This window comes from Osmerus mordax, chromosome 16, assembly GCF_038355195.1.
Source record: "Osmerus mordax isolate fOsmMor3 chromosome 16, fOsmMor3.pri, whole genome shotgun sequence".
NCBI lineage: Eukaryota > Metazoa > Chordata > Actinopteri > Osmeriformes > Osmeridae > Osmerus > Osmerus mordax.
This window is the reverse complement of record NC_090065.1, coordinates 280,001-307,865: the sequence shown is the minus strand read 5'-3', so window position 1 is coordinate 307,865 and position 27,865 is coordinate 280,001. Positions and strand designations below refer to the sequence as shown.

Below are 27,865 nucleotides of genomic sequence, written 5' to 3'. Positions count from 1 at the left end.
TTAGTCGCCTGCCGTTCCTTTATTCAAACAATGTTAAACAATAGAAAACATTGTTAGACAATACAAACAATGTCATGTCCGTTTTCAAACAGGTCTGCTGCTGAATAGGGCAGACTGAAGGATGTACAGGTCGCTAGGGGCAACCAGTTAGCAGAAAACACTCTGGGAAGTGACTGGCGACACTGATGGAATCAGAACAGACAAAACCTCAGTGCAGAATTCTCTCCATCATTGAGTTCTGTGAGTCTGATGATGTTCGGTTCCACTGGACTAAAACATGTGAGGCTGATGACTAAAGCTCATCTGTAGGGGAGGATGACTGCAGCATGCACTCACTCAGAACCCCACGCACTGGGGCCCACTTCCCACATCCCCCTAACACAAAACATGTGTCCAAATTACCAAGTGGACCACAGGTAGAATGCCGCACAACTCAACATTACAATTATTCAACGTCACGTCCCCTAACCTGGCACATTATTCAACAGTCACGTCCTTCCCTAACTCATTCATTCATATCACACATCTGTGAGCTAAAGAACCCCAGTCTTCTCCCTCAGTATGCCTCAGCAGTGAAAGTCAACAGACACTAGAGGAAGTCTCCTGGTCCAGACGCCAGGTGCTTGCTCGCTCTACTGGACTGTTAGCAGGTTGTATGCTTAAAATGCAATCTATTTAGGACAAATTACTTTGTCACATAACTGCACATTGAACTGGCAGTCATGTTCCTGATGGTCTGCTATTGTACCACTGCCTCCAGAAAGGACTTAGTCTGGCGTACGAAATATGATGGTAGGATGAGTAGAGACGTCTGTCCTGGGATTGTCCCTGTTTGATGACATCAACAGACTCCCAGGTTGATGACGTCAGCAGTAGATGATTTACAGCCCCTAGCATCTGCGTCCTACATGGCTGTACCTGTTAAAGTAGTTGCTATGACAACTTCATGCAGTGGCACAAGGGGCTGGTTAACTAGAGCAGAAAATTGGATTTACAACCTTTAACCTTTGAACTTGTAATCCCTGGTTCCCCAGAAGACAGTGATGTTGGCTTGCTAGCTATGTTGCTATTTAGTGAAAGGCATAGAGCAGGTTTGCACTATTTACATTAACAACATCTCAGGAAGGGAACCACATCTTTGAAGAAAATAAAACCAAATAAAAATAAAACCAAATAAAAATCAATAATTGTTTTCTTCTTTGACCACAATGAATCATTGTTCTTTCATTTCATAATTATAATAGTTTGTTTTCAACTTGTAATATTCCTATTAGTACTACAGGATGGTTTGTGCAATTTCACAACAACGGTCAAAGAAATATGGCTGCATTTTCAGGGCCCCAGAAAATAAACCCTAAAAAGCATAAAACATCATAAATAGGTTGCTTCATAAAAAAGGATACTTACAAAATCCATTAGATCCAGGTGTGCATGTTATGACCCTCAAACCAAAGCAAACACAGGAGCAGGAAAATAACTCACTTTGGCACAGGCCGTTTCTTTTCTACAGTGTGGTAGGTACAGTGGGATGGATAACAGGACTCACAACAGGCCAACTGTCACATAGTCCTTCTTGACAGCCTCGAGTTACCTAACCCTAACCCTAGTCATGGTCTGGGATTGGTAATGTTAGGATGTCCAGATATGCAGGACCATGGAGCTTAGAGAGAGGAACCACAATCTGATATCTTCTGCACCTCCTGCCCTCCACCTCTAGAGGGGGTCCTTCCCTCGGGGCCAGGGTTTCTGGGACAAGCCCTGCACTCCTCTCCCTGACAGCTCCGGGCCAGACTCGGACTGGGCTTGGTTGATCCAGGAGGCCTTGTAGCGTTGCTGCCTGGGACTCTGACGCTGTTGGGTGGGCAGGGTGGGACTCTGGGGCAGGGTGGAGAGCAGGGTGGGACTCTGGGGCAGGGTGGAGAGCAGGGTGGGACTCTGGGGCAGGGTGGAGAGCAGGGTGGGACTCTGGGCCTCCTGGTTGTCAAAGCTGGCCTCCTGCACAGCTTCCTGCTTCTTAAAGGAGTCCCTCCTCTCCGTGAGGGCCCGCCTCCTCATGACCAACACTTCTCCGGGCCCGCCCCCCTCCCGCATGCCTCTCGGCCCCCCCAGGTGGAACCGCCCCGGGTGACCGTGCTCCCCCACACACATGAACCCCATGGCCCCGTCCTCCCCCTCCCCGTCCTCCTCCTCCAGCCCCTCCCCCTCAGACAGAGGCACCTCCATGGTGTGGTGCCGCGTGGCGTATGCCTTCTTGTCGCCGTGGTAACCCCCCGACAGCTTCTCGGCGGACTGGACCCTTTTGAGGAGGGGGGAGCGGGGGGGCTCGGCGCTGCGGGGCCGGGCCGCATGGCGCACCAGGGTGGGGGGGGACTTCCCGTGGAGGAGGCCCTTGGAGAGCCCCGGGAGGGTGGAGGGGGAGCACTGGGGGGAGAGGGGCTGGGGAGGAGGGATACAAGCCAGAGGAGAGGGGGGGATGCTGCTGGTGGACTTGCAGCGCCCCCCCTTGCTGTAGCGACCCATCACATGGAGCGAGCTGGGGCGGGGCTGGGGGGCGGGCGAGTTGGGGGAGCTGGAAATGGGGGAGGAGCTCTGGGGGGAGTTTGAGTCTGCAAACAGAAACAACAGAGGACAGATTATTCTGAAGGGCTCTATCTCTCCTCTCTTTCTCCCTCTCTTTCTCCCTCTCTTTCTCTCTCTCTCTCTCTCTCTCTCTCTCTCTCTCTCTCTCTCTCTCCTTTCTCCCTCCTTCCCTCTCTCCTTCCTTCTCTCTCTCCGTTCAACTCCCTCCTCTTTCTCTCTCTCCCTCCTTCTCCCCCCTCCTTCTCCCCCTCCCCCTTCTTCTCTCTCCCTCCTTCTCTTTCTCTCCCTCCCTCTCGTTTCATTAAGGGTGATAAGGTCTTCTAGACTGTGGAAGCGGTGCTGGTGTGCTGGAGGCCTCACCTCCAGAGTGGTCGGGCGCGGGGGAGCAGCAGGGTGTGGACGGCCCAGGGGACAGGCTCTGGGTGGGGGAGCCAGACAGGCTGTCGCTGGAGGACACGGACGGTTGGAAGCCTGAGGAGAAGCTCCTGCTACTGTGCATGGGAGGAGCAGGAGCAGCAGGAGGAGCAGCAGGAGGAGGAGCAGGAGAGGTCTGTTTGGACAGCTTCTTCCAGATACTGCGTCTCCTACTGGGAAGATGGAGCAGAGGATTCAACATCTGGAGACGGGTCATTCTGTGGTGAAGCCACTCCCCCTACTGACCTGACTCCTCCCCCTACTGACCCTGATTCCTTCCCCTGCTGACCCTGACTCCTCCCCCTACTGACCCTGACTCCTCCCCCTACTGACCCTGACCCCTCCCACCCTGTAACCCTAACCCCACCTCTACCTGTCCTGTCCGTCCTTCTTGCGGCTCTTCTTGCTGCGTCGAGCCATCTTGGCCTTGTAGCTGGACTTGCGTGCGGGACCAATCTTGATAGAGGTGTTCTCTAGAGCTGTGGTTTGCAGTGTCACCTTGGTACCACTCTGAAGAGCAACAACAGCAACAGTTAAGGCCGAAATATACTTCTGCGTCTCCATTTACGGATGGGCGGGCGCACGGATACGCACGGATACGGACGGATAGACTTTGTTTATGGTTCTCCGTAGGCTGTGGGTGCTGAAAACAATTCACCGCCAGAAGAGTAGGTGGCGCAACGGTTTTTTGTAAGTCGTCGTGGAGTGTTTATTTACCTAGGTTATCGAGAAGTCGGAGCAAATTTACAAATTAGCCGTTTCATCAATAAAATAAGCACATTTTCAACAACTACACTGACCATTTCTCGTCACATTTTAATTCAGATGCTGATTTACATGTACTGTTTAGCTGAAATATGAATTGTGAAAACTTACAGCTATGGCGGTCAAAGGATTCTGTTCGTCCTGTTTATCACGGCAACCCCGCCCTCGCCCCTGACGCAAGCGATTCTTAATACTGACCAATCACAGCCAAGGGGGTCTCCGTAGCTCTCCGAAATTACGACGGATAGTTAGAAAATTAAGGAGGTGCACGTCGAGCTCTCCGGGGCTCTCCGAGGGTTGACGGAGACGGAGAGCTCGTAGAGGGCGTTCCACGGAGACGAGGGCGTTCCCATGTGTCCGTTTTTCGAAAAACGCAGAAGCATATATCGGCCTTTAGCGCTATGGATAGGCCTGTTTCATAAAGGAAATTTACCGATAAAGACAAGCTTATCTTAGTTACTTTTCCTGACATAAACCTGGGTTATTCGGTAAACTCGCTTTATGAAATAGGCTCCATGTCAACAACAACAACAGTTAGCTTGTACAATAATATAACAGTTGCCATGGTACCGCTCTACAGGTCAACAACAGCAGCAGTTGCCATGGTACCTCTCTGTAGGTCAACAACAGCAGCAGTTGCCATGGTACGTACCTTCAGCAGCAGCTCCACCACCTCGGTGTGCACCAGCCCCTGGACAGACTCCCCGTTCACCTGGGTGATGAGGTCACCGGCTCTCAGCCCCGCCTCCTGGGCTGGGCTGCCATCCTCCACACACTGCACACACACACCACGGTTTGTCATTTTGCAGATGCCTTTATCTAAAGCAACACACATATAGTCAGAGATGGCAAAAGTACAAACATCCTTCACTCAAGTTGCCACTAAATGAGTGACTTGGCTTAAATTCTGAACTTACTATCCACGACCGAAGTGTGTTATGCCTGGGACAGACTGGCTGCGATCAGCTGTGATTTGCTGCGAAGCACCTGGAAGCGCTGCCTTTTTTCTTTCGGCACCCATGTTATCAAATGGGACCGGCTCTAACCCTAACCCATGTTATCAAATGGGACCGGCTCTAACCCTAACCCATGTTATCAAATGGGACCGGCTCTAACCGTAACCCATGTTATCAAATGGGACCGGCTCTAACCCTAACCCATGTTATCAAATGGGACCGGCTCTAACCCTAACCCATGTTATCAAATGGGACCGGCCACACTGCCTGCGATCTGCAGCGATCGTTTCGGCAGCTGGTCAAAATTTTTTCGCAAGATGCTTGCGAAATCACCATGTGACCTACTCACCCACACCATGTGACCTACTCACCCACACCATGTGACCTACGCACCCAGACCATGTGACCTACTCACCCACACCATGTGAACTACTCACCCAGACCATGTGACCTACTCACCCACACCATGTGACCTACTCACCCACACCATGTGACCTACGCACCCAGACCATGTGACCTACTCACCCACACCATGTGAACTACTCACCCAGACCATGTGAACTACTCACCCACACCATGTGACCTATTCACCCACACCATGTGACCTATTCACCCACACCATGTGACCTATTCACCCACACCATGTGACCTACTCACCCAGACCATGTGACCTACTCACCCACACCATGTGACCTACTCACCCACACCATGTGACCTACTCACCCAGACCATGTGACCTACTCACCCAGACCATGTGATGAACGGTGTAGATGTCACTGTCTCCCATGTAGACTCTGATGGCTCGCAAGGCGAAGCCGAACCTCCTGCCCTGGCTGAGGATGACCAGGGGGGGGCGCAGGCTGCAGCCCAGCGCCAGCTCCCTGCTGGGGGACGAGTCCCGGGACGATGGGTTGGACGACAGTGACAGGGAGGACTTGGGGCTGGTGGGGGGGCCGGCAGGGTCGTCTGGGGAGAGGGTTAGGGACCAAGTTACCCAGGGTGATGACGAGAGAGAGGGGGAGGAGCTAGTTACCCAGGGTGATGACGAGAGAGAGGGGGAGGAGCTAGTTACCCAGGGTGATGATGAGAGAGAGGGGGAGGAACTAGTTACCCGGGGTGATGACGAGAGAGAAGGGGAAGAGCTAGTTACTGGGGGTGATGAAGAGAGAGAGGGGGAGGAGCTAGTTACCCGGGGTGATAACGAGAGAGAGGGGGAGGAGCTAGTTACCCGGGGTGATGAAGAGAGAGAAGGGGAGGAGCTAGTTACCCGGGGTGATGACGAGAGAGAAGGGGAAGAGCTAGTTACTGGGGGTGATGAAGAGAGAGGGGGAGGAGCTAGTTACCCGGGGTGATGAAGAGAGAGAAGGGGAGGAGCTAGTTACCCGGGGTGATGACGAGAGAGAGGGGGAGGAGCTAGTTACCCGGGGTGATGAAGAGAGAGAAGGGGAGGAGCTAGTTACCCGGGGTGATGAAGAGAGAGGGGGAGGAGCTAGTTACCCGGGGTGATGAAGAGAGAGAAGGGGAGGAGCTAGTTACCCGGGGTGATGAAGAGAGAGAAGGGGAGGAGCTAGTTACCCGGGGTGATGACGAGAGAGAGGCTGGAGACGGAGGCGGACTTGGGGACCTTGCAGCTGGCAGGGGGGCGGGGCTTCTCTGGCGCATCCAGCTGGTGGGTGATGCGTCTGGACGCTCCTCTCCTATAGGACGGCCGCGTTCCAGTGCTGTTGCTACGGAGACGGATCCGACGTAGGTTTGACACCACACAGTCTGAGGAGAGGGGAGTTACACACTGGTATGTGTGTGTATACATTTGTGTGTGTGTGTATGTACATGTGTGTGTGTGTGTGTGTATACATGTGTGTGTGTATACATGTGTGTGTGTCTCACCGTCGTCCTCTGTAGAGAAGGAGAAGCGAGGCATGGTGTCCAGGCTCTGGGTGCTGTTCATCAGCAGGGGGCTGGAGGAGCGCTCGGAGGAGGCACTGGAGGAGGCTCTGGGGCGCAGGCTGGGGGGGGCAGGGGGGTTAATACGATGCCTTTCTATTCTCCCCCCTTCTCATCTTCTCCCCTGTCCCTTCCTATTCCTCTCCTCACCCCCTCCTCCTCTCCTCTCCCCTCTCTCCTCTTCCCCTCATCCTCTCCCCCTCCCCATCCTCCTCTCCCCCTCTCCTCTCCCCCTCCTCTCCTCTCCCCTCCCCTCCTCCTCTCCCCCCCTCCTCTCCTCTCCTCCTTACCCTCTCCCCCTCCTCCTCTCCTCTCCCCTCCTCTCTCCTCCTCCCCCCCCTCCCCCTCCTCCTCACCTTCCCCTGGGTCCGTCCGTCCTGGTGCTGTGCTTGTGTCCCTCTCCAGGAGAGACACCGCCCCCCTGTTCCTCCTTCTCCTCGCTGTGGCTGCGATCCGAAGACGACAGGCTGTGATTGGACGGAGTGGATGTGGACAGGTACTCTGTGCTACTGTACACCTGGGGGAGGGGGTGTGTCAAAAAGGTCAGGGTTTAGACCAAGGTCATATGGAGGTCTAGGTTATGCAGAGGTCATGTGTAGGGCGTGACCTTGCTGAAGCGATGGGCCACGCTGGAAAACTGCCGCAGCTCTCTCTGGGAACACGGCTCTTCATCGTTGGTCTCCTCGTCATCCTCTTCAGAACCCAGGTGACAGTACCGCTCCGACCGCGCTGAGCACACGCAACACACACACTGCTTTGTTAACAAACTATTTAAACTTTTATCAACTCGTGACTTCTCTTCAAACCAAATTCATGACAGTCTGAAACCTGATTATCTTGTGTGTGTGTGTGTGTGTGAGAGCTGTTCATGTGAGTGTGAGAGCTGTTCATGTGTGTGTGTGTGTGTGTGTGTGTGAGAGCTGTTTGTGTGTGTGTGTGTGTGTGTGAGAGCTGTTCGTGTGTGTGTGTGTGTGAGAGAGCTGTTCATGTGTGTGTGTGTGTGTGTGTGAGAGCTGTTCATGTGTGTGTGTGTGTGTGTGTGTGTGAGAGCTGTTCATGTGTGTGTGTGTGTGTGTGAGAGCTGTTCATGTGTGGGTGTGTGTGAGAGATGTTCATGTGTGTGTGTGTGTGAGAGCTGTTCATGTGTGTGTGTGTGTGTGAGAGCGCCTCCTACTGTCAAAGTAGCTGGTGTCGTCCTCTGTTTCCAGCTGAGGGACAAACTCAGCCTTCTGTCTGAGCAGGCCGGTCCAGTCCAGCCCCAGGAAGAACACATGAGCCTTCACCTCCCCCGTCCCTCCTGCAGCACACACACACCATCACTGTCACACCATCACCGCCAGCCAGTCTGTCAGTCAGTCAGTCAGTCAGCAAGTCAATCAGTTAGTCATCTAAGTAAGCAGTCAGCCAGGTGAGCAGTCAGTCAGGTGAGCAATCAGTCAGGTGAACAGTCAGTCAGGTGAACAGCCAGGTGAACAGTCAGTCAGGTGAACAGCCAGGTTAACAGTCAGACAGGTGAACAGTCAGTCAGGTAAACAGTCACCCACCGGTGCCGAGGCGCTCTAGAGGACACTGCTTCAGCAGCCTGGTGATGAGGTCCTGGGCGTTGCCCGGTAACGCATCATCCCCATCTGGCCAGATGATGTCATCTAGAACACACACCATAGCAACTCGTTACCACACCAACACCAAGACATTACCTTGACAACAGAGCTGTAGCAGAGAGAGAGAGGTTACCGTTGACGACTTGTCCAAACAGCTCTTCAGGCGTGTCTCCAAAGAAGGGTACGCAGCCCACCAGGAACTCATACAGGATCACCCCCATGGACCACCAGTCCACCGGTTTCCCATAGCCCTGCCGCAGGATCACCTCTGGGGCGATGTACTCTGGGGTCCCACACACCTGGAGCACAGCACACTGTAACCACACTGTAACCCTAACCCAGCACACTGTAACCACACTGTAACCACACTGTAACCCTAACCCAGCACACTGTAACCACACTGTAACCCTAACCCAGCACTCTGTAACCACACTGTAACCCTAACCCAGCACTCTGTAACCACACTGTAACCCTAACCCAGCACACTGTAACCACACTGTAACCCTAACCCAGCACACTGTAACCACACTGTAACCACACTGTAACCACACTGTAACCCTAACCCAGCACACTGTAACCACACTGTAACCACACTGTAACCCTAACCCAGCACACTGTAACCACACTGTAACCCTAACCCAGTACACTGTAACCACACTGTAACCACACTGTAACCACACTGTAACCCTAACCCAGCACACTGTAACCACACTGTAACCCTAACCCAGCACACTATAACCACACTGTAACCACACTGTAACCCTAACCCAGCACACTGTAACCACACTGTAACCACACTGTAACCCTAACCCAGCACACTGTAACCACACTGTAACCCTTACCCAGCACACTGTAACCACACTGTAACCCTAACCCAGCACTCTGTAACCACACTGTAACCCTAACCCAGCACACTGTAACCACACTGTAACCACACTGTAACCCTAACCCAGCACACTGTAACCACACTGTAACCCTTACCCAGCACACTGTAACCACACTGTAACCCTAAGAGAGAGAGAGAGAAGGGGGGAGAGAGAGAGAGAGACCTGTTTGTCGAGGAACTCGCGGGTGTCCTTGGCGATGTGTCCCTCGTACAGGTTGGTGGTCATGTTCATCAGGCCCATCTTAGACAGGCCGAAGTCTGTCAGCTTGATGTGCCCCATGGAGGTGATCAGCAGGCTGCAGACACACACACACAGACACACACACACACAAACAGACAGACACAAGCACACACAGGCACACACACAGACACACACACACACACAGACAGGCAGACAGACAGTGAGCCATGATGAGTATTTAGTCCTTTTTGTTGTCATATCATAGACATTGAGCAAAATAACTAGTTGTTAACACGGAGAAAGGATAACTGTGTTTAACGTGTGTTTGTGGCGCTAGCATGCTCGTGCAACAAAGTTGTTACTTTTTAGCAGACGCTCTTATCCAGAGCGACTTACAGTAAGTACAGGGACATTCCGCCCGAGGCAAGTAGGGTGAAGTGCCTTGCCCAAGGACACAACGTCATTTACACGGCCACCTGACTCCCTCAGTAACAAGTAGCCAGCTAGACGCCGATCAGAAGTTTGTAGCTAGCTAGCCTAGTAGGATTCAATGTGTTGATTGAATGAAACATATAGCAGTAGGGCCGATACAGGAAGACACGGCGACACTTTGTTGCTGAAGGATGATGGTGCAAGTTTTGTCAGTGCAGCATACAACGATTAATAAAAAGAATCATATAGACGCGTTTATTGAGTAATCGCATAACTAATTACACATGTAAACGGAGTAATTGTATTATTGGCATAAACCGACAATTTCTCATGGTCATGTCAACTCAGTCATTGTGATATCTAGCTGGCCACGGAACCTTTTGAAGCAGACATTAACGTGTGTGAGTGTGTGTGTGTTTGAGCGTGTGTGTGTTTGAGTGTGTGTGTGTTTGAGCGCGTGTGTGTTTGAGTGTGTGTGTGTTTGAGTGTGTGTGTGTTTGAGCGCGCGAGTGTGTGTGTGTGTGTGTGTATGTGTGTGTGTGTGTACTTGTCAGGTTTGAGGTCTCGGTGCACGATGCCGTAGTTGTGGAGGTACTCCAGCGCCAGCACCGTCTCAGCGAAGTACATCCGGGTCATGTCCACTGGGAGGGGACCCATGTTCTTCAGCAGGGTGGCACAGTCTCCCCCTGGGTGGCAAGGGTCAAGGTTAGAGTTGGGGGGGTCAAGGTTAGAGTTGGGGGGGTCAGGGTTAGAGTTGGGGGGGTCAGGGTTAGAGTTGGGGGGGTCAGGGTTAGAGTAGGGGGGTTCAGGGTTAAATACAACTCCACACACATACACAGCCGCTTACCTTCCACGTACTCCATGACCATGCAGAGGTGCCTGCGTGTCTCGAAGGAGCAGAACATGGAGACCACGAAGGGGTTCTCAGCAAAGGTGAGGATGTCCCTCTCCACGAAGGCCTGCTGGATCTGGTTCCTCAGCAGTAGGTTCTGACGGTTGATCTTCTTCATAGCAAATCGCTGACGCGTCTCTCTGTGTCTGACCAGAAACACAGCCCTGCAGGGAGGAGGGATGAGGGGAGTGGAGGGGGAGGGAGGGGAGGGGGAGGGAGGGGAGTGGAGGGGGAGGGAGGGGAGGGGAGGGGGAGGGAGGGGAGGGGGAGGGAGGGGAGTGGAGGGGGAGGGAGGGGAGGGGGAGGGAGGGGAGGGGGGGAGGGGGAGGGAGGGGAGTGGAGGGGGAGGGAGGGGAGTGGAGGGGGGGAGGGGAGGGGAGTGGAGGGGGGGAGGGAGGGATGGGAGTGGAGTGGAGGGGGGAGCGGAGGAGGAGGGAGGGGGGGAGTGGAAGGGGATGGAGGAGGATGGAGGGAAGGGGGATGTAGGAGGAGGAGGGAGGGGAGGGGAGGGGAGGGGAAGGAGGGGGGGAGTGGAGGGGGAGGGAGGGAGGGAGGGTAGGGGAGGGAGGTTCATGGTTTTGTAACTAAACTAAACTAAGAGCTAACTATCATACACATACCCTCTCTGTGATAAAACAGAGTTCCTCGAAAAGCCATTCATACGTCACCATTTTGTTCAAAGGAACTAGTAATCCTAGTTTGATTACTAGGAGCAAAAGTAACAGGAACAAACACACACACTCAAACCCAGAACACACTCACACAGACACACACTCACCCATAGGCTCCATTGCTGATCAGTTTGATGGTGTCAAAGTCGCTCTCCACAGGCTTCCTACGAGGGGGGGTGCAGACAGCCCGGCCCTGCGTATCAACACACACACAAACAGATCAACCCAGAACCACCTGTCGGCTCTAACACAAGCTGACATCTGTAGTGTCTGTAGCTGTGTCTGGTGTCTGTAGTGTCTGTAGCTGTGTCTGTAGTGTCTGTAGCCGTGTATGTTATGTCTGTAACTGTGCCTGGTGTCTGTAGTGTCTGTAGCTGTGTCTGATGTCTGTAGTGTCTGGAGCTGTGTCTGGTGTCTGTAGTGTCTATAGCTGTGTCTGATGTCTGTAGTGTCTGGAGCTGTGTCTGTAGTGTCTGGAGCTGTGTCTGGTGTCTGTAGTGTCTGGAGCAGTGTCTGATGTCTGTAGTGTCTGGAGCAGTGTCTGTAGTGTCTGGAGCTGTGTCTGTAGTGTCTGGAGCTGTCTGGTGTCTGTAGTGTCGTGTCTGTAGTGTCTGGAGCAGTGTCTGGAGCTGTGTCTGGAGTGTCTGGAGCTGTGTCTGGTGTCTGTAGTGTCGTGTCTGGAGCAGTGTCTGGTGTTTGTAGTGTCGTGTCTGTAGTGTCTGGAGCAGTGTCTGGAGCTGTGTCTGTAGTGTCTGGAGCTGTGTCTGTAGTGTCTGGAGCTGTGTCTGGTGTCTGTAGTGTCGTGTCTGTAGTGTCTGGAGCAGTGTCTGGAGCTGTGTCTGGTGTCTGTAGTAGCGTACCTCTGTGCTGGTGTTGGGGGCGTGGCTGGAGTTGCTGTGTTCCAGGTGGACCACCTCTGTTGAGAGAGCAGGAGGTCAGAGAGGAGGAGAGGATGAGGAGGGGAGAAGAGGAGGTTAGTGAGGAGGTGAATGAGGAAAGGAGGATGTTAGTGAGGATTAGGTTCGGTCACCTTCCAGGGGATCTCGGGTCAGGCCCAGCTGGCTGATGATGTAGCGAGGGATGTCAGCCTTGATGCCCTGGCCCTCCCTGCCATGGCCCTCCCTGGCCTGGCCCTCTGCCGCCTCCAGACGCTGATAGAACTCCTCAGGGTCAAACTCCTGCAGAGGAGCAGAGAACTGGTCTACAGGTGGTCTACAGGTGGTCTACAGGTGGTCTACAGGTGGTCTACAGGTGGTGTACGGGTGGTCTACAGGTGGTCTGCGGGTGGTCTACAGGTGGTCTACGGGTATGTAGGTAGGTATTTATACTGAGGAGTGATATTAACCAATTTATACATTTGCTTACATATGGAAATGTCAAAACCTCCCAGAATCTGTGATCAACTAAGTACTTATTACAGAAGTCCTGTTCACTTCCTGTATCTATAATATCTAAAGCAGGTAACACAACTCAGTTGTGGCCCTTGTGGGTCATCAGTCTTTCAGCCAATAACAGGGCTTAACCTCACCAGACACTCGAGCAGGCGTGCAGGTCTGGAGATGATGATGAGGATCCTCTTCACCAGCTTGATGATGACGCTCACCTCCTCGCTGTCCGAGCGCTCGTACGCCTGGCGGGAGAGGGGCCAAAAGGGGAGGGGCCAGAAGGGGAGGGGCCAGAAGGTGAGGGGCCAGAAGGGGAGGGGCCAGAAGGTGAGGGGCCAGGACATTAGCTCATCTGGACTACGTTCACATTTCATTAATTTGTCCAAAGACACAAACAGTGCATGTAGAAACGACAGCAGCAGATTAAGGATCAGAAGTGCAGAATTCTACCAGTGTTTCGGTGGTCAGAGTTGAGGAACAGTCTGTATTTACCAGACACAATGCAAACAAGAGAAAGAGTAGAGATGATGGTGGTCTATAGAAGGGTAGTCTACATTTATCAGAGAGAACATGGCCTCGGCATCTCTCCTATGGGACGGTTTGGGTTAGGCCCTAACCCAAACTGTATACAAGGACCTGTTACCCTAACCATTAGGGTAACAGATCATTATGTAAGGGATCCTGCTGGATAATTTTCCTGACATGCAGGACAGGCTGACAACACAGCAGGGGACCAGTGTTCCAGTGCCCCAGTGCAGTGTTCCAGTGTTCCAGTGCCCCAGTGCAGTGTTCCAGTGTTCCAGTGCCCCAGTGCAGTGTTCCAGTGCCCCAGTGCAGTGTTCCAGTGTTCCAGTGCCCCAGTGCAGTGTTCCAGTGTTCCAGTGTAAAAGGGAGTAAGGCGGCTGAGCAGTTGGGAATTGGGCTAGTCATTTGAAGGTTGCCAGTTCAATTCCCGGCCGTGTCAAATGATGTTGTGTCCTTGGGCAAGGCACTTCACCCTACTTTCCTCTAGGGAAAGTCCCTGTACTAACTGTAAGTCGCACTGGATAAGAGCGTCTGCTAAATGACTTAATGTAAATGTTCCGGTGTTCCAGTCATGAAAACACAACCTCCTGCCCTGATGATGTGCAGGGAATCATACAAAAACAGAATCTTTTCTCCATCAGTTTCAGAAGATATTTATTGTGTTGGCCTTGAGTCTCATATTGTTAAGAGTCTGTGAGTAGCATGCAACCAGACTACTCATAGACAACTCAAGACTATCCAGACACTAAGATAGCCTATGGATCTCCACAGGTAACAGAAGCCAGTCTGCTGTCTGCAGTGCTGAAGTGGAGGGTGGAGATGTATCTAGAGCATCTCTCTACAGAGAAACAGGTGGAGATGGTTGGATGACATGTTTACTATTTGCTTGTTATTATGATCATGTTGATGAGGATGACAGTTGTTAAGGGGTGTCCTACCTCGTGCAGCAGCTTGTCCAGCTTCTCCTGCAGCTCCAGGAAGTACCTGGAGGAGATGAGGCCTCCATGGGCCGTGTCCAGGCAGTCTCTGACCAGCTCCACCAGCTGGTGTTGGATGAAACCCAGCACGCCGTCTGCTAGCGGCAGCACCTCCCGTGAGCTCTCCTCCAGCACCGCCCGCAGACGAACCTCCATCTGCGCCGTGGCCTGAGACATAACTTTATTAACCTGACAGGCTGGCCTGACACACAACTTTATTGACCTGAGAGGCTGCGGGCTGGCCTTACAGCTGGCCACAGGGGAACGGAAGGACATGTGGAGAGGCAGGAAGGAGATGTGGAGAGACAGGAAGGAGATGTGGAGATACAGGAAGGAGATGTGGAGAGACAGGAAGGAGATATGGAGAGGCAGAAAGGAGATATGGAGAGGCAGGAAGGAGATGTGGAGAGACAGGAAGGAGATGTGGAGAGACAGGAAGGAGATATGGAGAGGCAGGAAGGAGATATGGAGAGGCAGGAAGGAGATGTGGAGAGACAGGAAGGAGATATGGAGAGGCAGGAAGGAGATATGGAGAGGCAGGAAGGAGATGTGGAGAGACAGGAAGGAAATATGGAGAGGCAGGAAGGAGATATGGAGAGACAAGAAGGACGTGGAGAGACAAGAAGGAGATGTGGAGAGACAGGAAGGACATGTGGAGAGACAGGAAGGAGATGTGGAGAGACAGGAAGGAGATGTGGAGAGGCAGGAAGGAGATGTGGAGAGGCAGGAAGGAGATGTGGAGAGACAAGAAGGAGATGTGGAGAGGCAGGAAGGAGATGTGGAGAGGCAGGAAGGAGATGTGGAGAGACAGCAAGGACATGTGGAGAGACAGGAAGTACACACCTTGGGGAAGCGCTCCTTGTATACGTGGTTCATCATGACAATCTCGTTATCAAATGAGCCACACGAGCGCCCGGGACTGAGAAACACACAGAGCTTAAGTTACTGTCCTGGATAATAAAGTCATTGTACTGAATCTTCTTTTATTATACAGTTAGTATTCTTGATTGTCCTGTATAATAAAGTTACCTGAGGCTGCGAGAGCGCAGTCTGGGGGGCGGGGCTGAGGTGGGGGGCGGGGCCGAGGACTCGTCATCAGCTACACTCTCAGAGCTGCGGAAGTGCTTGAACAGGAAGTGGAGGTCGTCCACCGTTGGCTGGTGGGGAAGCTGGTGAAGAAGCTCCTGGGAGGAGGAAGAGGACTAGAGAAGAGGAGGAGGGGACGGGAGGGGACGGGAAGGGAGGGGACGGGAGGGGACGGGATGGGAAGGGAGGGGACGGGAGGGGACGGGAGGGGACGGGAAGGGACGGGAGGGGACGGGAAGGGACGAGAGGGGACGGGAGGGGAAGGGACGGGAGGGGACGGGAAGGGAGGGGACGGGACGGGAGGGGACGGGAAGGGACGGGAGGGGACGGGAGGGGACGGGAAGGGACGGGAGGGGACGGGAGGGGACGGGAGGGGACGGGAAGGGACGGGAGGGGACGGGAAGGGACGGGATGGGAGGGGACGGGACGGGAAGGGAGGGGACGGGACGGGAAGGGAGGGGACGGGACGGGAGGCGACGGGACGGGAGGGGACGGGAAGGGACGGGAGGGGACGGGAGGGGACGGGAGAGAGATATAGTGTGAGACTAACAGGCCACTGGTCTTGGTTAATATTAAACTTGTAACAGCAGGGGCTTGTTCCATAAAGCAAGCTAAGAGAAGTGGGGATTAAAGTCTGACTAACTGACAGTCAACCAGTCAGTCAGCCAATCAACCAGCCAGTCAGCCAATCAACCAGCCAGTCAGCTCTGTGTTAGATGCTGTGTGTTCTGGTCAGGGTTTTTGTGTGTGTGTTCTGGTCAGGGCGTGTGTGTGTGTTCTGTTCAAGGTGCGTGTGTGTTCTGGTCAGGGTGTGTGTTCTGGTCAGGGTGTATGTTCTGGTCAGGGTGTGTGTTCTGGTCAGGGTGTGTGTTCTGGTCAGGGTGTGTGTTCTGGTCAGGGTGTGCGTTCTGGTCAGGGTGTGTGTTCTGGTCAGGGTGTGTGTTCTGGTCAGGGTGTGTGTGTGTGTCCTGGATAGCGGAGCACCCTTGGTGCTTACAGACACTGAGGAGCTGGGGGGGTTGCTGCAGTAACCAGACGAGGGGACAGAGGCCACTGACCACCTCCTCCCATCCACCCTGAAACACACAACACACAACATTACCACACACTAACCCTAACCATGCAACACAAAAAACATCTACAACACACACAACAACATTGAGAACAACATCAACACATACAACATAAACATCAACATCAGTAAACATCAACATCAGTAAACAATGACAGACTTTCAGCATGCAGCATCAATGACTGGAGGGGGAAGGAAATGTAAAACGTACGCGATTTAAAACGTCTCGGTTTTCAAACCGTAAAGGCTCAGCTACACCGAGTGTTTGTGTTCTCACCCTCAAAAAAAGGGACATGCATGTGTGGAAATGCACAGCAATAATTCAATTTTGAATGTGTTGTTAAGAGTTTTGGAAACAGTGTGTTTATAAATTGTGTTTTGCAGTTGGTGGAGTATGAATGAGAAAAGAGATCATGGATTTTGAAGAATGTGGTAATTAAAAGCATTTTGTGTAAAAGCAGTGAAAAATTATTCACAGTTTGGTCCACGTACACTTCTGTTTTGCTGACTGTGTGAAGTGTTTTGAAAACGTGGCTTTACCAATGCATCTAAGTGTTCATGTGATTTTATTAGTGGTGGGCCGTTATCGGCGTTAACGCGCGTTAACGCGCTGCGACTCTTATCGGCGATAAAAAAAATATCGCCGTTAATCTATTCTCAAAGTTGGGTTGGGAGCTGGGTCTATACTATGCAAGCTATGATGATTTTCATCTTGATATTTTAGTGCGGATGTATACCTAGCCGAATTGCACTGTAGGGGGTGAGAACGAGTCTTCGAACCTGTGTGTATGCCTTGTGTATGAAATTATGACATCAAACGTGACGTGCTAACATGGATGCAGCTATGAAGCCGCCTGGTTTGCTTCAGGGAAAATGTATTGTAGAAGCTTCCCAATGGAAGCCTCGACAAGACTAAGGTTGTTTGCACCTTGTGCTATGCGGAATTAGTTTACTGTAGGAGTTCTTCCAGTCTCAAATACCACCTAAACGCAAAGCATCCCTTAGCTAATGCGGAAGATGCCGGGCCAAGCATTGATGTAGCGCAGGGGAAGAGTCGTCGTCAAACTACGATGTTTGAGGGCAACCGAGGCAAGCCCGTCAGCACAGCTCTATCAGCCAAGCTAACTAATCTAATAAACAGTTAATAAACACAAGTACATCTTATTGAACATAATTTATTTTCATCACCAATTATAGTAGAACAGCTTTCTCAAGCAGTTTGTGATGCATTTTGGAAACAGGAGATGAGCTCCTGGTCTAATGCGCCACCTGGCTTGAGAAACCCGTTCTCAAAGACTTACTTTTAGTCCTTATTTGCGTAGCACACATATTCTGAATGCCTTCGGCAGAATTCAAATGAGCCGTTTTAATCTAGATTAACACCAAGATTACAGTGATATTAATCTAGATTTTAAAAAATTATCTATGCCCACCACTAGATTTTATACATCCCTAGTGTTGTGAAATACATTTATGCCTAATAATCGTGAAACCGTGATTATTCCTCAGACTATAACCTTACCATCAAAATCTATAATCGTTGCATCCCTACACCTGACTGGACATGTGACAGAGTCATGTGATAGAGTCATGTGACAGAGAACAGAGAAGACCTTACCTTTCAGTACGAGCCAGGTGGCTGGGGGAGGGGGAGGAAGATGGAAAGTGAGACAGACAGACATCGCCCTGCTGTCTGTGGTGTGTGTATGTGTTCATATCTCACACTCTCTCACACACACTCTCACACTCACACAACCATGCTTGTTTTCCAATACCCTCTGTGCCAGGCTCCCCCTCATCCCCCTCCTCCTCCTCCCTCATCCCCCTCCTCCTCCCTGTACCCCTCCTCCTTCTCCCTGTACCCCTCCTCTTCCTCCTCCCTGTACCCCTCCTCCTCCCTGTACCCCTCCTCCTCCTCCCTGTACCCCTCCTGCTCCTCCTCCTCATACCCCTCCTCCTCCTCCTCCCTGTACCCCTCCTCCTCCTCCTCGTACCCCTCATCCTCCTCCCTGTACCCCTCCTCCTCCTCCCTGTACCCCTCCTCCTCGTACCCCTCCTCCTCCCTGTACCCCTCCTCCTCCTTCCTGTACCCCTCATCCCCCTCCTCCTCCTTGCTTCCTCCTCCTCCTGTACCGCTCCTCCTCCACCTGTACCCCTCCTCCTCCTCCCTGTACCCCTCCTCCTTCTCCTCCTGTACCCCTCCTTCTCCTCCCTGCTTCCTCCTCCTCCTTTTGTACCCCTCCACCTCCTCCTGTACCCCTCCTCCTCCTCCTGTACTCCTCCTCCTCCTCCCTGTACCCCTCCTCCTCCTCCTCCTGTACCCTTCCTCCTCCTCCCTGCTTCCTCCTCCTCCTCCCTGTACCCCTCCTCCGCCTCCTCCTCCTCCTGTACCCCTCCTCCTCTTCCTCCCTGTACCCCTCCTCTTCCTCCTCCTGTACCCCTCCTCCTCCTACTCCCTGTACCCCTCCTCCTCCTCCTCCTGTACCCCTCCTCCTCCTCCCTGTACCCCTCCTCCTGTATGTCACTGCCAATACTTTTGGCCACAACTGTATATCTATGCTGAGTCATCTATATTGTGAGGTAATGTATCTATGTAGTTTTACAATATATATGCTGTGTCATCTATATAATTAGGTAGTGTATATATGTAGTTTCAGAGTGTATCAATGCTGAGTCATGCTGTCTGTATAATGAGATATGAGTTTATGCAGTGTCATGGTGTATTCAAGATGTGAATGCAGTGATCCGATTGGACGAGAGGCACCGATGGGCGAAAGCATAAATACTGCACTGCAGCGTTGGTCAGGAGAGGGGAGGGGGGAGGAGGGGAGGGAGGACAAGGAGGGGGAGGACAAGGAGGAGCTAGATGTGTGTGTGGAAGGCAAGGTTTGTGTGTGGACAGGTGTGGGGTCTCACCTGCGAGCAAACTGGAAGTTAGCTGAGGTGGAGGTGGAGACATTTCTCGGGCTGTCCGACGGGCTGCTGCCAGCTGAAACACACACACACCCTGGATCAGTTCTACTGCACACACACACACAGAAAATACACACACCATGATAATCAGAGGGCAGTTTAAATAGAAAGAAACTTGTTTAATGAACCTCAACTTCAGGCCTGCAGCAACACCAGTAATTTACTGCCTGTGCACTCAAACACAGACATACATACACACACACACACACACACACACACACACATACTCAAACACAGACATACACACACACACACCAGGCCTACAGCAGCTGTACCACAGAATAGCTCTTTGACTGTCAGCTGCTACAGAAACAGCTCCTAACACAGTATCATGTGGTCAGATGTGGCTGGGGCAGTCTCTGTGTGTTTGTTTGTGAGTGTGTGAGTGTGTGTGTGTGTGTGTGTGTGCGTGTATCTGGGGCTGTCTGTGCGTGTGTGTGAGTGTGTGTGTGTGTGTGTGTGTGTGAATGTGTGTGAGTCTTATCATCAGACTAACAAGTCTGCTGTATTTACTGTCTGTGGGGCGTGCGAGCACAGTGGAGACTGGGTACCTGTGGTGAGAGGGAGTGGAGAAAGGGGTCTGGAGAGAGTGGGTGAGGGAGTGCCAACCGCCAGGCTTCTCCTCTTGTTGTTACGGCAACTGTGGAGAACAAAGAGGAGAGATGAGACATCTGAATGGTAGGTCACCTGACCGACCACCTGACTGGCCACCTGACAAAGCAGGAAGTTAAAGGTGACATGACATGCTGTTTTTGGATGCTTTTATATAAGCCTTAGTGGTCCCCTAATACTGTATCAGAAGTCTCTTTCCCGAAATTCAGCCTTGGTGCAGAATTACAGCCACTACTAGCAGTCTGTTTTGGTGTCTGTAGCTTTAAATGCTAATGAGGAGCGGAGGGGCGGCACCATGCGCTAATGTTTACAATGGATGTATAGCAATGGCTGTAGCCCTGTTGCTGTAAGATGCCTCGAATTTGTCCATTCTCATCTGATAACCCTGGTTTGCAGAGGTACACACTCAGTCATTTCAATGAGGGGAAAGGCGGATATCGCGCGTGCCATAACACCAACAGCAGAACGGTTATCCAAATAACAAAGAAGTGTACAACACTCACGTTACAGCATGTGTATTCACACACATACTTGATGCTATATACCTTTCCATTAGCGACAGTAACTCAGCTGTTAGCTGCAGAGCTAATGTTACAGCCACATTCTAAGGGTAGCAAGCTAGGTAACCATATACAGTAAAGCTACAAAATGATATAGCGTTAGTTAACTTACTTGTCCGAGGTTAGTAGCTGGACGAAGGAGAGTTAGTACTGATCCAGAATTTAATTTCAGCAAGGCCAGTTTTGTATTAGCTCAAGTTGAGGAAACAGTCGTGGCTGAAGTGTTTGGCGCAGACATACAAAACAAATGCGCCTACAACAGAAGTTGTGTAGGCGCATTTCCAGAGAAAATAAAATTAAGACACTGGGTCTTCAGAGGCTCGGATGAAGGAACTGTAAAAATATTTTTTTTTCCTTTGTACATCCAAACTGAGCAAATGTAATGCTTCGTTCGTTTGCAAGCCATGATGTCTCTCGAGGATAAAAACACTTGCACTGTCTAGCTCAGTTTCTTATGGGCGGGCCAGATTATCTGGGCGGGCAAAGCAGAGAGAGGGGAGGTAACCTTCCTCCTTGTGACGTAACAAAGAGGAGATTTTCAAACAGAGCAATTGAGCTTTCATTTTCTGAAAGGCGGAGAAGAACACCCAGGGCTTGGTTTACACCGATCGAAAATTCTAGCCACTGGGGGACCAAAGGCAGGCTAGGGGAACTCATATTAATGTTAAATAACCTCCTAAAGTGAAGTGTTCATGTCATGTCACCTTTAAAACCAGCCTCACATATGGATCCAACCTGGATCCATATGTGAGGGAGGAGGCGCTTAGTGTTTAGTTTTAAGGAGTGACATTCAGCAACCATTTAGGGTTCTGTTGCTATAGGTAAAGGGTACCACTAGTCCCAGGAAGTCCAAACTCCTGCATTGTGATGATGTTGTTATCTGAACCTTGATGTATTCAACCTGAACCTTGTCCCTCTGTATGTCTGTCTGTCTGTCTGTCTCATTAAGGGTTAGGGTTGAGAGCTGGTAAGTCAGGATCGTCCAATCAGAGCGATGTCTAACTTTGGAGGAGCTCAGACGATGACAGGCCCTGAAGGATCTGGGTCACCATGACACCAACATGTCAACAGAGACAGGAGGACACAGACAGTAACCCCCAACCCCTCTAACCCCCTGCCGATTAGAGGCCAGTAAAGGCTCAGATCCTTTAAAGCAGGCATTGGTAGAGAGAGGCTGATTAGAGGCCAGTAAAGGCCCAGATTTTTGTAAAGCAGGCAGGGGTAGAGAGGCCACTGAAACAGCTGTGGAGAGCAGTGATGTCACACCCTCCACACTGTGTGACGGAGTGGATATCATGTACAAGAACGTACTGCTATTTTATAAACGGCTGGTCGCGCGTATAGTCAAACCTCTATTCATAACTAGGCCTACATAGATGAGATGCATTGGGACACTGTGTCCATTTAGCACCGCTGGACGTAACACAAAATCTCCACAACAATACTGCTCAGTCCGCCCCGCCACGTTCCTGAGTCGGAAACAAAAAGTGGCCGGATGTAGTCTGCGCGATGCGAAGTGAATGAGTGTGACCACAAGACGAGAAACGATGTTAATGATAAACAAACGCTGGCGTGTGTTTGTTTTAATCGCGAATGAAGAGCCGGTCTATGAGCTCAATAATGATCAACACTTTGTTGTTCTAGCCGTTGAAACATCAGGGTCAGAGAATGACACAGTGGCTGCGACAGGAACAGAAAGAGATAGTAGGCTATCTGAGATTAGCTAGTATTTCGCATTCTTTCATCTTTATTGTGCATTATGCTGTTGGCTAAACTATTTGGCCATATATCATTCCAGAGACTAAAGTTAATGGAACATCAGGTTACCTTTTAGATCTTTTCATCATGGCCCCAGTTACAAAACTAGTTTTGTAGCTAGGCAAGACGGTCCAATAGTAGTTCTGATCCGACATGATTGTCATGGGCGATGTGGGGTCAAACTTGGATCCGGAACGATAAGATAAAGTCTTAAAATGTTCGGAAACGTAGCTAGTCAAAAAGCCATCACAATGTCCTCGACGAGACGTCCCAGTCTGTCTCCCGCAGGATCGTCACAAACTGGCCCCATTTCCTTGGTAGCTACTCCGGTCGACTAAACAACCACTAAAGCCATTGTCGTATTATTTAATTCCTCTGACACAACTAAACGTTTTCTCCTCTTTCAACGGACGTTGGCCTCTTTATCGCCATAACGTTTCCAGTGATACAAAGTTTCCAGCGGCGGAGACAGCGCAGCGCTGTCAGCGGAGCGAGGAGGAGGAGCGGAGGAGGGAGGAGGGACGGAGGGGGGAAGTTGTCATATAGGATCTAAGTGCTCATTATGTACAGCGATCTCAGTGTGATCGTGTGGCTGCCAGGAATTTCCACTGCTCTGCGGTAAAGCTGTCCAGCCTGCACACTGATTCATTTCCGTACAACATCAGGTCTCACACTAACTACCACTGCTAGGAACGAGGTCTACGTAGCTATAGGCCTACTGTAGGGGTCAGCTATAGGTCTACGTCTACCGTGCTTAACCCTAACCCAACATCATACAGCCCAGGCTAACCCCTAACCTAACATCCTACAGCCGAGGAACTCCTATAGGAATCAGGGTGCTTGAACACAGCCTAGGAACAGTTAAATGTTGTTCTGTTGACATTTTGAAACAGCGTCACCCCACCACACAGCCTAATTTCTGGTTCCCATCACAGCTAGACATCGTTTCAGCTCCTGCCTCTCTGCCCCCGGCGCTGGAGAACTGGTTGGGGCAGTGGAACTGCATCTGCTTGTCTGGGAGACACGTCCTGCAGAGAAGCTGTTACAGGAGTGTCTGAAGAGGACAGGACTGGCAGCTGCTCTCCTTAACACTGGAGTACACAGTAATACTCTGTAATACTACTGGAGGATACAGTTATACTATAATACTACTGGAGTATACAGTAATACTCTGTAATACTACTGGAGGATACAGTTATACTATAATACTACTGGAGTATACAGTAATACTACTGGAGTATACAGTTATACTATAATACTACTGGAGTGTACAGTAATACTCTGTAATACTACTGGAGGATACAGTTATACTATAATACTACTGGAGTATACAGTAATACTACTGGAGTATACAGTTATACTATAATACTACTGGAGTGTACAGTAATACTCTGTAATACTACTGGAGTACACAGTAATACTATGTAATACTACTGGAGTATACAGTTATACTATAATACTGGAGTATACAGTTATACTATAATACGACTGGAGTACACAGTAATACTCTGTAATACTACTGGAGTACACAGTAATACTCTGTAATACTACTGGAGTGTACAGTAATACTTTGTAATACTACTGGAGTACACAGTTATACTATAATACTGGAGTATACAGTTATACTATAATACGACTGGAGTACACAGTAATACTCTGTAATACTACTGGAGTACACAGTAATACTCTGTAATACTACTGGAGTGTACAGTTATACTATAATACTACTGGAGTATACAGTTATACTCTGTAATACTACTGGAGTGTACAGTAATACTTTGTAATACTACTGGAGTATACAGTTATACTATAATACGACTGGAGTATACAGTAATACTCTGTAATACTACTGGAGTATACAGTTATACTATAATACTACTGGATTAAACAGTAATAATCTGTAATACTACTGGACTATACAGTGTGGTATCATGAGAGGCTAGACCACGGTGCGGGGTGTAGGGCAGTGCGTCAAAACCGGACAGAGCAGCAAAAGTGGGTTCAAACAAACAAACCGGTTTATTCACCAACAAAACAACGTAAGTCAGGAAGCAAAACATAAAATCACTTTGAACACAAAAAATTGCTCCTCGCATTGGATCCTACCAATGGTTTCCTCAACTCAAAGTTCCTCTGGCATCGACCTCTGCCAGGTACGCTCTCTCTCGCTTGGTGTGTGTGTCCAGCCTTTTGTCCTCTCTCCCTCCCCCACCTGAGCTCCCGCCTCAGAGGACTGAGGCATTTGCACCTGTCGGCGTGGTGCATTCTGGGAGGCGTAGTTCTCCCGTCAGCCATCTTGGTAGCCACTCACAGAGAGGAACATACCGCCCCTCTACCACATGTCCTCTCGTGATGCCACAACAGTTATACTATAATACTACTGGAGTATACAGTTATACTCTGTAATACTACTGGAGTATACAGTTATTTACATTTACATTTAGCAGACGCTCTTATCCAGAGCGACTTACAGTAAGTACAGGGACATTCTCCCCGAGGCAAGTAGGGTGAAGTGCCTTGCCCAAGGACACAACGTCATTTTTGCACGGCCGGGAATCGAACTAGCAACTTTCTGATTACTAGCCCGCTTCCCTAACCGCTCAGCCACCTGACTCCCTCCCAGTTATACTCTGTAATACTACTGGAGTATACAGTAATACTCTAATACTACTTGAGTGTACACTTATAAACTGTAATACTACTGTAATACACAGAATACTCTCTTATACAACTGTAACAATTCTGTAATACACAGTAATAATGTATATTATTCTGTAATAATGCGATGCACGGAAAACACTAGTTCAGTGATACTGTGTAACACAGTGTTACTCCATCGTAGACTTACTCTTTAATACTCTGGACCAAGGGCATAGGTTTGGTCTCAGCTTTGGTAGGGACACTTGTTTGTTCAGAAATATTATTTTTTATATGTAGGTAATTGGTTCCGGTTTTATGGAGCTGTACTAGGCCTACATCATCTGTACTGGACTTCTGAGCAAATAATCATATATGATGCATACATTTGGGCATACCAATTTATAGCACCTTTTTACTATCTACAAGTATAAGTGTGAATGATAACATTCATGGTTAACATTGTCTAAACATCCCTTAAAAACTGCAATTTAATGCAATCTTTACCAAAATGGACAATTCAACTTCTCACCTGAACCCCTGATGCTGATTCATCACCAACCTGCTCTACATCTGTAGCTTCAGAGTGCTGTTTTTCCTGCACAGTAATTCATCAATTTAATACAGACACTAACCATGCTTAGTTGACTGCTGAAATTGGTCGAGATTACAGGGATAGGCATATTACTATCCAAGGGATCATGTAGGCCTACTTATTATCAGTTAATATCACTTTTGAGTTGCTAGCCTGCTGGTACTAGGCTAAACTAGCACGGTCCCATTAAAGTTACATGCTCTACTACACTAACAACTTTCAAAACATGTTTCCATTGTACAATGGGTGGCGATGTAAGGCTAGCAGGTTTGCACTGTGTGTGTAGTTTTCCTACTAGCTAACTAACAACGACCTTCTTGATAGCTAACGTTACTTACTCTCTGGGTGGTGAAAAAACTTCTGATATCTCTCTTCTTTTTGGGTGACATTTTCCTATCTATAAAGCACAAAAGGGTCAAAAATATCAATGCTGAGACCAAACGAAATACTAATATGAGGCTTTATGGTTTCCTGGCGTACTGCCAGCTCTCTTTCTGCAAGCCACGATTCACGAAGTGTTTCTGACTGCCACTTCAGCCAATTAACTTAAATGCCATCATCTTGTCTCTCAGGCTCGAGGGCGCATTGGTTAACTTGGAAATGTATTTTTCACTTTTCTCGGCGATGAACATAGTATAGATAATAATACAAATGAGTTTTGCAAATAGATATTTTTTTCGAAAATTAACAAAATATTGGTGGGGATGATTGTGTCTTTCCCAAACTTTGGTTGTGACTAGTCCCCATGGTCCCTATGCAAACCTACGCCCTTGCTCTGAACTAATCTGTAATACACATAAACCCAGTAAGAATGTATAGAGTAATACTCAGTAGTACTCTGTAAAACCACTATAATACACAATACCCCAGTAATAATCTGCATTTACTCAATAATACTCTAATACTGTAATACTATGTACTAATCCTACAAAATACTGTAACACTGTGCAGTAATACTTTCTAATACTGTGCAGTAATACTCTGTAATACTGTGTACAAATCCTGTAATACTATAATACTTACATGTTTCCTCTGCGTGGAAGACTCAGTTCTTTCTGCAATAGAAGAAGAGACCAGCATCAACAACATTCATACCAGATCAAGGAAAGACCACCCCTGGTCCCTGACCCTGGCCCCTGACCCCTGGCCCCTGACCCCTGGCCCCTGACCCCTGACCCTGGCCCCTGACCCCTGACCCCTGGCCCTGGCCCTGTTTCATATTGCAGCAGCATTCCCCCATGCTTAGAGACCAGGGGCCTCATTTATAAAGGATGCATACGCACAAAAACCATGCCTACGCAACCCTCCATCTGTTTATAAATCGTTGCATTCTGAGAATTTTCATCTTTGTGTCAGACTTTATAAATGAGCCCTGAACACACACTACCGTCCACAACTCTGACAGCTCCTTTGTGATTGGTCGTCCCTCCACAGAGTACACACACTGTAGCCATGTTTACAGGCCTCACATAGCAACCGCATAGCAACCTCCTCTTGCTCTGGCAGAGCCCCTCTGGTCCTCTCCTCCTTCTCTTCCCTCCTCTCCCCCTTCCCTCCTCGCCTCCTCTCCTTCCCTCCACCCTTCCCTCCCTCCCTCCACAGTTACCTCTCTCTCTGGTCTCTCTTGTTCACTCATGTGCAGGTGGGATGTTCAGTTTGGGCCTCATTTCACCTACATTCCATTATCCTACCCCTTATCCTCCTACTCCCTCTCCCCTAACCCCATTTCCCTTACCACCCTACCTCCCTGCCTCATCCCCTCTCAACTGAAAGGGAGGAGAAATATTGTGGGTGAGATGGCTGAGCGGTTAGGGAATCAGGCTATTAATCAGAAGGTTACCGGTTTGATTCCCGGCAGTGAAAAATGTGTCCTTCTTGGGCAAGGCACTTCACTCTACTTGCTTCGGGGGAATGTCCCTGTACTTACTGTAAGTCGCTCTGGCTAAGAGTGTCAAATGTAAATTTTGTGTCTCTATTTTGTGTGTGTGGATATGTTGAACGTCTGGATGGAATGTGTGTGTGTGTTTGTGTATGTGTACTCACCTTATCTCTCGAAATGTGTGTGTTGAAACACTGATTTCAGGGATTGGAACAGACTAAACCTTCATCAAAACAGGTTGAATCGAAAAATAAACACTTTCAACCAACGGGACTTGATGAATCAAACAAGTGTGGGCGTCCCCGTCACCCTTAATATCCCTATCACCACGACAACTGGTCACTGTCACGGTCAGGAACTGAGGAACGTAAAGAAGGGATCGATAACCAGTTCATTACCATTTCAAAACAATACCGGCCTACCAGGGTGTTTTTTCATCTCGAGATAGATGTTTAAGTGAGAGTTATTCAGTAGCCTACCGCAG

At 50.0% G+C, this 27,865-nt stretch overlaps 1 protein-coding gene across 4 annotated transcripts; it reads right to left on the bottom strand.

Moving 5' to 3' along the window:
- On the bottom strand, positions 1–22,739 carry mast3a (microtubule associated serine/threonine kinase 3a). Of its 4 annotated transcripts, none has more exons than XM_067252539.1 (27): positions 22,340–22,739; positions 19,892–19,980; positions 19,284–19,356; positions 17,986–18,006; positions 16,293–16,371; positions 15,239–15,411; positions 15,053–15,128; positions 14,171–14,377; positions 12,851–12,952; positions 12,353–12,500; positions 12,183–12,238; positions 11,430–11,515; positions 10,607–10,815; positions 10,307–10,445; positions 9,310–9,442; positions 8,394–8,559; positions 8,204–8,305; positions 7,834–7,956; positions 7,267–7,388; positions 7,016–7,176; positions 6,603–6,721; positions 6,291–6,482; positions 5,461–5,681; positions 4,412–4,534; positions 3,368–3,504; positions 2,941–3,167; positions 1–2,606 (listed from the first exon to the last, which is right to left on the bottom strand). In XM_067252539.1, the coding sequence occupies exons 1-27, from the start codon at positions 22,432–22,434 to the stop codon at positions 1,714–1,716; spliced, it is 4,272 nt and encodes a 1,423-aa protein (XP_067108640.1). In that variant the 5' UTR covers positions 22,435–22,739; the 3' UTR covers positions 1–1,713. The 4 variants fall into 4 exon arrangements, with proteins under 4 accessions (XP_067108640.1, XP_067108642.1, XP_067108643.1 ...); XM_067252541.1 differs by having other exon boundaries at positions 2,941–3,164; XM_067252542.1 differs by lacking the exon at positions 17,986–18,006.
- Between the last annotated feature and the right edge of the window lie 5,126 nt (positions 22,740–27,865).

Excerpts from the sequence above, each read along its gene's own strand:
- mast3a (XM_067252539.1), bottom strand. The coding sequence starts at position 22,434 with ATGACAATCATGTCGGATCAGAACTACTATTGGACCGTCTTGCCTAGC. Across the intron at positions 19,981-22,339 it reads ATGATGAAAAGATCTAAAAG|TTGCCGTAACAACAAGAGGA; the intron begins GTAACCTGATGT and ends TGTTCTCCACAG. Across the intron at positions 4,535-5,460 it reads CCGTTCATCACATGGTCTGG|TGTGTGGAGGATGGCAGCCC; the intron begins GTGAGTAGGTCA and ends GTGTGTGTGCAG.